At 37.4% G+C, this 10,794-nt stretch overlaps 1 protein-coding gene across 1 annotated transcript; it reads left to right on the plus strand.

The window, feature by feature from the left end:
- Window positions 1–3,347: 3,347 nt before the first annotated feature.
- Window positions 3,348–9,446, plus strand: r3hdm4 (R3H domain containing 4). The gene is made up of 8 exons (XM_034147747.1): window positions 3,348–3,541; window positions 4,593–4,750; window positions 4,954–5,075; window positions 5,328–5,445; window positions 5,528–5,613; window positions 6,170–6,255; window positions 6,886–6,941; window positions 7,227–9,446. Exons 1-8 carry the CDS (start codon window positions 3,504–3,506, stop codon window positions 7,328–7,330), a joined length of 768 nt encoding a protein of 255 aa, XP_034003638.1. The 5' UTR covers window positions 3,348–3,503; the 3' UTR covers window positions 7,331–9,446.
- Window positions 9,447–10,794: the final 1,348 nt, after the last annotated feature.

The raw sequence follows: 10,794 nt of genomic DNA on the forward strand, positions 1-10,794 counted from the left end.
ATCCAGTTTGTTGTTTTCGGTGAATCACTGCTGTGCGTTGGAAGTCGGGAGGTTTATCTTCGTCATTGTGAGGCTGAGCATCGGTGTTGATGCAGATAAAAGTGGAGGCAGGATCATCTGTTTACACGACATCTCCTCACTGATGCTACTGCTTCACTGTTCAAAGACAAGAGAGAAACCAAATGTAATGGACGGTGTTCTACACACTGGATCTACCAATATTGCCACGCTTATATTCCAGTAGTTTTTAGACCATTATGGGGCTCTAAAATGAGTGTTAGATGCTCTTAAGGATACATAATAAATAAATAAGGTTTCGTATATAATTTAAGGTAATAATCCTATACATAAAAAACAAAAAAATTACACAATTTTCACCTCTGTTATAGCTATTATATATGTGTACAGTCTTAAATTGATGATATTTAATTTAACTTTCAAATAAAATATAAACAATGCCGTAGCTTAAATGTAACCCTAGTAATGTACTACTGTATTCCCCTTTGGTATTATCTACAGTAAAATACAAGATTCTCAAAACCACCACGCGTACGTACATGTTGGCCAAGTTTCCGTCCTCTGTGGCGCTCTTTTCTCTCATGTGCTGCTCTCCAACAGCCACCAGGAGATGATCTGCTGGCCCTTCATCACCTCCTCTCCTCTTCCTCTTCAGTTTCTGTGTGACCATCTGCAGCAGAGCGTCCAGGCTGGACAGGGAGATGTCAGGAAGACGAAACTCTGGAGATCTCTGCAGAGAGAGAGAGGAGAGTCAGTCAGACCTTTAGGGTGAGGATGTTTTAACCCTAACCCTATCACAGACATATTGTGACTTAATCATGTTCTTTGCAGAAGTTCATGATGATCCCTTCTGTTTTCCAGTGAAGGTAAACGTTTTGGTTTTTCTGTTTTCATTTTCTTTACCTATCATTATTTTTGTCCACTTTTTTGTTGTTTGTTTTCCATTTTCAATGAAAAATGATGCCTTTTTCTATTTGTTTATATCCAGGGTTCTTACGGTCATTAAAAACCTGGAAAAGTCATGGAAATTCAAAATGCAAATTCCAGGCCCTGGAAAAGTCATGGAAAACACTATTTTTCCCAAAGTTTTGGAAAAGTCATGGAAATGTAACTAAAGTTGCATCAAATATAATTTATATTTTAGCTAATCGCCGAAATAGTAATACTATAATGATAATAAATACTGTATTGTATAGTAATGAAACATAAAATGGCATTTAACTGACGAGGTATTTTGCTGGTGAGAGATTTTAGTTGCTTTAGCGTGTAGAAGCTAGTAAGCCTATTTGATTTGTTTTAGATAGGCACAACATGTTTCATATGCAGACCTCATTTTCCTGTTGCATGTTAAAATAAACCATTTTCAGTGGCTGAGAAAGAGTAATTGTTTTGGTCATGGAAAATTAGGTAAAGGTCATGGAAAAGTCATTCAAAATCATTGGTGAAAAAGTGTTATTTGGTTTTCCTATTGTATGTTTTATCTTCATTATTGTGTATTCAGCTGGTTTAGTAGGTACTCACACTTTTAGAGACCATGGGGTTGTCCATCCAGAACCTGCAGTCTTCTTCTTGTCCTTTAACCAACCCGTCGCCTCTGCAGTCTTTTGTAGTGACGTTTGGAGAGATGCCTCTTGTTTGTTCAGATAATCTGATAGGAGGCAGAGGAGTATGGCATCTCTTCTGACACTCACAAAACTCAGCAGCAGATTTAGGTTGAGTTACAGGTGGCAGCACAGAGCCAGCATTTAGTGATTGTTCATTATCAGTGTCCAAATGTAATCCCAGGAAAGAATCAAGTGTTTGTTCCACTGACTCGTCTGTGCTGCTGGTTTCTGTGTCTTTTTGATTTATGCAGCTGTTGTTCTCTTTCTTCTCTTCTTCCTCTTCTTCCACGTTCTCCTTGGCTGCAGCCAGGACAGGCATCAGGTTGACACAAAGCCTCATTTTATTCCCTGAAGTCTCACATGTAGTAGCCTTGGTTGAGATCGAGTTTGAGGCGGAGACTTTAATCTTCTCCTTTGATTTCACGGTTCTCATCTGGGGAAGTGATATCTTCATTTTACCTACGATCATCGGAAAAGCGTCTGGTTCGTGTTCTTCTAGTTTTATCGTCCTTGTCTTCTTCTCTCTCATCATTCCAACATTTGTATAAAAACACCTTTTGAGAATCTTTAATGGTGTGGTTCAAACATCTCTTGCAAATGCTTTTTAAATATAAAAAGAAATGTCCTTTGCTGTGTTTTGTTTCTCTCAGACGTAACAAACTGAACAGCTCTCCTTTTCTCTCTAGCAGCAGTGAAAAGAAAAGCACAGAACAATTAGATGTTGCAGGCCTATAAAACTGGCTGTTATGGTAACATGCACACAAACTCCAGTCACCCTTAACCTGATTTGGGAGGCAATGTTTTTTTTTTTTTTATATATATGATATCAAAGGATGAAATATGTCTGAGCTAAACCCAGTCTTTGATGCTGTATTATAAAAATGATGGAGGTGGCAGAGGCAGTTTTACTTGTAAATTATGACAGGAATTTGTTTGAGGCATGTCAAAGATTGTCTATTGACGAGATGAATCACCCAGGAGTTGATTAAAAACATTTGTCATGCACATTTCTACCTATATTTAAAAACATAATAACTACCACAGGAAACGTCATTGTGATGCTGTCAAAGCATGGCATGTCCAGACATTAATCAGAATCAGAATTCTTCACGCACAATACATTTGCTTTGGTTAGTGGTGCATAGACAAAAACCAAGATATAGAGTCAAAAATAATGCAATACTATTTTTTACTTTTTAAATAAATACTATTTGTAGTTATGTATTTAATTAGATACAATGTTAATGTTGAAAATAACGAAAGAGATAGGCTGGAGTGGGCAAAATATATTCTGAGATGTGCTAAAGTTCAAAGTATTTAGAATACAAAACAGACAGAGATAAATAGGCGGCCTATGTGTATTTACGTGAAGATATTATTCAATGTAACAGGTATAAACCTATAAACAGGTGGAAAAGATTGTCGTTTACAACCCACGACTATAATATTGTTAACAGTTAGGCCTATTTGTGTAACTAACGCGATACAAATGTTCATAGGCTATATGTTGTTATTATTACAGAAATAACACATTAAGTAAATGGTAAAATAATGATTGAAGGAGGAAAACATGTTTACAAAATACAAATGTTTTTAAATGTGTTTAATATAATTGATATTGTTAAAGTGATTGTATGTTTTGAAGCATTACAACATGTAACTATAGCGACAGAGTGAGAGCTCCTCGTTTCCTCCGCTCTGTGTTTCAACTCTATTTGTGTTCACTGTCAGGCTAGCAGCCGAGACGCTATCTTCCCACAACAACCCCTGCCAAACTCACCTTTTAAACTTTTCTTTCCCTCGTTATTGCGTCTTTTTGTTTCTACACGGTCCGTAAGGATACAAGGCGTGTTTTTCTTCCCGTTTTTGTGCAGGAATAAAATGGTGGTTTTGACAAATAATGAAGAACAGGATTATATGTGAGTAAAAATAACGCTAGCATGCTAGTTAGCTTTAGCTTGGATGACAGTTAAATAGCCATAGCCATGTTGATAATCATGCTCATTTGTTGACGTTACTTGGAGTTAAATCATCTGTATGTTAGCCGTTTAACAGCTGGCAGCTAACCCGCAAACCTGGATTATCTTGTTTGTGGCTCTTTAAATTCATGGTTAAATCTCGCCTGGGTGTTTCTACTTGATCTGATAAATCCTTCACTTGGCACTTGCTACAACACAGATTATTCGTATTATTTAGAGATTTCCTCGCTAGCATGTACAGTTCAAAGAACATATTGCTTACATTTAAAATATGGTTTAAAACTGCATCAATGCTTCTGCCTGGTTACTTAGATTCACGATTGCTAAGGTTTGCATTTCAAAGAGGACATTATATGATATATAGTGTTGGATAAACCCCACTAGACAGGCAGAGATGACATCAGATTATGTGGCTGTAGTGTTGCTAACAACCTGCAGGCTAAAAATGGCAACACACAGGCAGAGGAATTCAGCAGAAACACCCACTGACCTACATCTGCAGCTCCTGCAGGAGGCCATTACTTCTCAGATGCATTTAGAAATACTGCAGAGATAAGACACCAGCAGCACATTACAATAAAGGAGATACTATACACCCTAAAGCTCTTAGCTAAGGGTGGTTTAAGTAATAGGGTATCATCTTTCACAACCACTCTTTCCTTGCCAATAACATTATGTTGTAATGATATACTGCATGGCTGTACTGATGCAACGTTTCACCTTGTCATTCAGATCATTTGCAATAGACTAAGTGTGCTTTCTCCTGTGCTGTGCCTTTCACCATCACCCCTCCTTCATACCCGATATACTGTATGTTCCTCAAAACTGAAGGGTTACACTTTTTTCTGAATGCCTTTTACTTTTGTGGTTAAAGACATTGGAGGAATGGTAAAATAGTCATAGTTTCATACAATTACTGTTACTGTTACTTCCTCTTTAGAAGTTGTGTGACTAAATTACCTATTGTGACATTTGTACTCTGTTTTCTCAGCCTGATAGAGGAGCGTCAATGCAGCTCCCTGCCCAACTCTCCAGCCAAGCGAGTGTCTCCCACCAAAAAGAAGCAGTTCTATATAAACCAAGCCATCCGCAACTCTGACCTCACTCCTCGAGCCAAAGGCAAGAAGAGCCTTCGCCGACTAGAGAACAGTAAGATCTTTTTATAAATGATATGATGTTGTTATCTGCTGCAGGATGAGCAATGCCGGACAATCCTTAAAGACCTGCCTTAGTGCCTTAAACAGTGAAAAACAACATTTACATTGAGTCATCACCTCTTTTAAATCCTAAATCTGTCCTTAAGTGTTGTTCATATCACAACTGTCCATGTCTTTCTTTCCCTTCTTCTCCAGCACGCTATCTTGCTAATCTTCTTGAGAAGGATGAGTGCACCAAAGATGATCTGGAGGTTTGCAGTAACCCAGCGATCCCATCCATCTTCACTGAAGCCTGCACCAACGCAAACTACATAGAGGTAAGTTGTCTTCAGCTGGGCTCAGAGTATATCTAAAGTCTGTCTTGGTTTTGGATTTCTTTAGTTTTTCCCAACACTAAAAACGATCAAAGACAGACAAGTTTTGGGGAAGGTTTTTCCTTTTCAACTCCTGACAAAAGCCAGAGACCAATAGCTTGTCTTGCACCAAACATCACATCTTAGTAGAATCTAAAAGCGCTCATTAAACAAATATATGTTAAAAATGTGCTTTTTATTCTCTTTCTCTTTTAGCCATGGAATGACTTCATGAATTGCTCGGGCGAGGAGCAGGAGAAGCTGCTGTCTCTGCTGGAGCTGGAGGGGGCCAAGAAGAAAAGCACCAGCGGCCCGCTCAAAGACGAGAGGAATGGTGAGCATCTCGGTTTGTGATTGTAAGCTGGCTGTTGAGTAAAGTGCGGCTGTTTGTATGACCCTCACTCATCTCTGCACAGTAAATCCTGCCTTCAGCGCTCAGGACTGCTTCCAGAGGATCGATCGCAGACTGCGAGCGACTCTCAAACGGAAACAAATCCCCATGGTGAGCTTCATCTTCTCCGTACAGTACCTACAGTGGCTTTAAACTTAAAGCTCCCCTATTATACTGTTTTTCATCAATATATTATAGGTCTCAGATATATACAAACATGTCTCTGAAGTGTTTCCTGAAACGTTCAGAATCAATTTACACAGAGGGTTTATGTATAAAAGACATGAAAAAGTGGATTTTGCATAATATGTGACCTTTAAGTCAAAGTCTCAACTTGTGATCAGTTTTCTGTCCGTACGGTGATCAAATACCTGGTGGACTAGTCCTTCCTGCATCTCTGCTGTGCATCAAACCCAGAGGCTTCACTAGCTTGTTGTCTCGCAGTCACCATCACACAAATATTTGTTTCCTTTTCCTAGTTGACGTCAAAACAGTGACGTGCTGTCACAGATTTTTTTCAAATGACAAACATGTTTAACCACAACCATGACTCATCAAGAAAGAGGTTCAGTATTTGGCTCAAGCACAAACCAGGCTTGAGGTCTCATGATGGGATGTAGGTTGATCCTCCTGGCTGCCACCCAATGTGTTGTTTCTCTCCTCACAGGGAACTCTGGAAATACTTGAGGAAAACGTCCTGAGCTTCTTCATCGCTCAGCCCAACTCTGTTTACACAACCAACCTAGCCAGCAGGTAGAGATCCTTTTTCTATATTCAGTGTAGGGCTGCTCAATTAATCGTATTTTAATCGCAATTACGATTTTGGCTTGCAACGATTATGAAAACAACATAATCGAAATAAAACGATTATCTTTAGTATTCCACCTACATATTTCATTCCAAAAGCTACATCATGTAGGATGATTTAAAATCCTTTCCATAGTATTATAAATGCCCAACTTCTATGTTGTCATCTGATAAGCCTCCCCTCATGGATGAACCCTAACCCTGAACTTCCTGGATCCTGTCTCCACTCTTACGGGTACCTGAAACAACAGAACCCACCGACGCAGCAACCTTTTGTTGTTTACACTTCATCTGACAGACATGCAGGCTAATAGCTCTGGGTGATACATCTTGGTCATGTTTCCCTACCTGGAAAACCAGTTTGTATTAGATGACATGACCCACACAATGAAGGGAGGAAGGAAGCAACAGCAGGACAAACATTAAACAAAACAGGAAGGGTAAAAATCTCAAATGATCGACATTAAACAAACACAGAGACCAAGTTTATTGATGTATGTTGGGAAACTTGATGATTGTTTCTACAAATGGTTAGAAAACACTGAGGGGAAAATAATATCTCTGTTTGTGAATCAGCTTTGAGAGACTGCTGCTTCACGCCGTCTGCCAGTACATGGACCTCGTCTCTGCAAGTGAGTGGAAAATAATGCTTTCTATCGCTTCCTAATATTTGTGTTTGAAATGCATCGATGCAAATCAATGCCTTGCTTATAATTGACATACATACTTATAAAGACCTGACCTCAGCACACAAACAGTTGTGTTAAAGCTTTTGAACTCTACGTTTCATACAAATTAGATTATTGTGTTTGTGTAATCGTATTGACACAGTCCGGCTGCACGTAAAAGGCCAGCTAAAGGTTTTTTCAGTCGCATGAGAGAGATCAAAGTCTATTTTTTTTTTGTTGGACCTTCAGGCAGCGACTACAACGGGTCCCGTCAGACTGAAGTGGTGAACAAGCAGGAAGAGTTCCTGCCTCCTGGGCTCCTGCTGTCGGCACACTTGGAGCAGATGAGCTGAGCCATGTTTCCTCCTCAGAGCTCTGCGGCAGCCAGGCGCTCCGACAGGTGGAGATAAATCTGTTTGTCTGGATAACGTCCGCCTGGTTCCTTCCTTCCTTTTTCCTCTGTCTGGTCTCTGGTTTCTGTATCCATAAATACGTGAGAGTTTATCAACGCCTGAATGCAGACGGGTATACATCCTAAACATTAGCATGTTAGCATGCTAACTGTTGGCATGTGTTGAGTGAGTATGCCGCAGATATAATTCAGCTCAAAGCCTAGCTAAGCCTGAGTACATGAGGGTGACATAGTTACAATTTCCTTGCCTTGAGAATAACCCTTTTGATTTTATCCTCAGGCAAAATGCTTTAATTTCTGCCAAACAGAAAATGGTCTGTGTTGAAAAAGCAGTTTTTAATTCAACCAAAAATGTTGTTGTCTGGTGTGAAAAGAAAGCATCATGGAGCTGTGTGGCTCGATTGAACTACTGTTTTCATTCTTGGGATCAAATGTTTTCCAAGTCAATTAATTAACATAATAATGTTATATTGATTGTTAATTCTTCATTTTAAGAATATTCTAACCTCACAACCTGATTGTTGATCTGGAATTCACAACTAGGTATACATATTACAAACAAATCACACTTGTTTCAATTTCCAAAGAACAAATGGCAACAGTTCATAATCCTTGAGATTAGCATTCAAATTCATTTATAAGTTGTATATTAGAGCAACGGTTAGTCAAGAGTTGATCTATCTGTCCCTTTTCACAGTGCAAATGATAGAATTTAGAAACTACTGTTAAGTAAGAAATCTTTCTTTCCAAGCACAAATTCAGAACAGTACATAATGACAATATGAACCTAAAAAGTAATGGAATAATTACTTAAATAACAGACTTGTATAAAATGTATCTGTGCAGCTCTGCAGGCTGCAAGGAGTCATAGAGACATTTTGCAAAGGTGCTAAGACTGAGGTATGCATAAGGAAATATATCACTGCCTGTAGGGTCATCCTGTAGGATTAGTATAAGTGGTGAGGTGTGAGGCATGAACATGTATAATCTCTACATTATATGCACAGACACCTCACTCTTCATCTGAGGTACAGAAGTCAATTGTTTGCTGGGAAAGTCATTCTTAAGATTCTTCTTCTTTTAAGGTACAATTTCTTGGATATTTCTTTCATTTTGTCTTTCTCTGCTGGCTTTGTCAAGTGTTATCACCTCGACTACTCGGCATTAGGAACATTTGTTCCCCGGTACAGACTAAAGTACATGATTGTGTATATATAGTATGGCAGCACTGTGGCTGAGCAGGTTGCTCACGAGGTGTGAGTGTGATATCAGTCAATAATCAAAGACAAGTAAAGGAACTGTACTATAGTCATAAACTGCTTATGTCTGTACATTTCGATGTATTTAAGGCTTTCTTGCTACATGCTCACTAGGTTTACACACAAGCATAACATTACAAGCATATTTTTTTTACATAAACATGTAATATTGTTACTATGGTTTTAAGTAGAATGTAGAATGTCCAATAGATGTGTTACACTGGTAGAAATAAAACCATGTTACTTTGTTTTGATGATAAAAGCCTGCAGAGTTTTGACTCTGTATGAACATTAACTCTTACAACAGCACTTCTGCCTTATGAATACAAGTTTCTATGTTTTTTTCTACATTTGTACTTGACTGGATTTTGGAAACAATGTGTAAAAAAACTTGACATGGTGCATTTTGTTGTCAACCAAAGTTTGTGTGTTTGTTTGCGTTGAAATGACATTTCTCAGGCTCTAAACTTCTCTCTCTGAATGTCACGTAGTTCATCTCACATGGTGTCATCTTCTGTGTACTGTAGACTTCCAGTTCAACATGAACTTGTTTTGGTCATGTTCACCCCAACACGGCGGGGCGCTGCCAACTTTTTAAATATAATAGAAGTAGTTGTGCCTGTAAAATATGAACTCAGATGATTTACTTGTGCCAACATGTGGAGAAGCCTAAAATATTCTGACAGCTTTATATACTAGTCAAAAACATCTTTGTGTATTTAATGATATGTGTGTGCTACAGCAATTATTTATAATTATCACTGCATCTATTAAAAGGATTTCAAATATTTCTCCTTATATGATTATGTAATCTTTGTGCACCCTTTTTGTATGTACCATCTTCCCTGATAAACATTGTATGAATATCATAGTATTCAGATATTCCACTTGTGTTGTAAAAGTAGCAATACTCAACTGCAAAAATACAACTCCTGGAGTTATAATGCTACATTTTTACAGAAGTAGAAGCAACAAAATCTAAGAGTATATCAAAAGTGAAAGTGTGATTTTAGAATGTTATTTTATCTTTTTTATTTCAATTAAATTACTAGATTAATGTGATTGCATTGACATAAAGTCAAATGTACTTAGTGACTTTCAAGCACTCTATCAAACACTGCAGATTATCTGTTTAATTTCCATTTACACTTTGAAAGTCTGTAATAAGGCTTTTCCAATTTTTGCTTCGAAACATGTAACTTACAATTTTTGTAAGTAAGATATGAAATCAAGTGATAAGCATTATGCAAAGATATTAAATACCAGAATCCCATTTATTCAGGATAAATAGAGAGGATTTTAATAATAAAAAAAGATGATGATTGAGATTTAGTTTTGGAGATTGTTGAGTGAATGTTTAAAAAAATCTCGAATTATAATTTTGTAAAGTTTAACATGACAGTGTACTGTAGACCTTTGGTGTGGTACCCAGGAATCCTCTGGGTTTGCTCTGACTTGGCACTAGAGGGCGTAGTTGTACAAACAAATACAGCCACTCCTAGATGAAGTATTCAGACCATAGACTGTATATATAAAGATTCAGACCCTTTACTTAAAGTACTAATAACATACTGTTATCAGGAAACCGAACTGAAGTATTTGAAAGTAAAATAATGAATGCAGAACAAATATTTTACGGTTGTAGTTGGTTGAAGTGGACCTAATCAATGATTATCTAATGGTTATTTTTGATTAATAAGGATTTTTCTACTGATTATTTACTTCATAAATCGATCAATTGTTTGGTTTTATAAAAAAACCAATGCATTCATTTTAGTCATATGATTAAAATACTTACAAGTACCTTAAATGTGAACTTCATCTACTAATGAAGGCTGGATACCCACAGAGCTCAATGAAAGCTAAAACCTTTTTTGGCAGTAAACTGCATAATTTCATACATCCTGTTATTAAATGAAAACAAACAAGCAGAGGTAATGATATAACAAACATCGATTCAATGAATACAACTTATAGGGCTGACAGATACGACTCATTAATATTGAACCTAACTTTGAAGCATCGCTTAAACATTTATTTGTAAAGTCTTGTGATGTTCTCGTTTTGTCTATTCCCCTTAAATATTTTCTAAGTTCAAATTCAATTATCTGATGAATTTTTCTCCATATACAAGAACATAAACTGA

Source organism: Trematomus bernacchii, unplaced genomic scaffold (assembly GCF_902827165.1).
Source record: "Trematomus bernacchii unplaced genomic scaffold, fTreBer1.1, whole genome shotgun sequence".
NCBI classification, from domain to species: Eukaryota; Metazoa; Chordata; class Actinopteri; order Perciformes; family Nototheniidae; genus Trematomus; species Trematomus bernacchii.

Excerpts from the sequence above, each read along its gene's own strand:
- r3hdm4 (XM_034147747.1), top strand. The coding sequence starts at position 3,504 with ATGGTGGTTTTGACAAATAATGAAGAACAGGATTATAT. Across the intron at positions 4,751-4,953 it reads CCTTCGCCGACTAGAGAACA|CACGCTATCTTGCTAATCTT; the intron begins GTAAGATCTTTT and ends CTTCTTCTCCAG. Across the intron at positions 5,446-5,527 it reads GCTCAAAGACGAGAGGAATG|TAAATCCTGCCTTCAGCGCT; the intron begins GTGAGCATCTCG and ends ATCTCTGCACAG.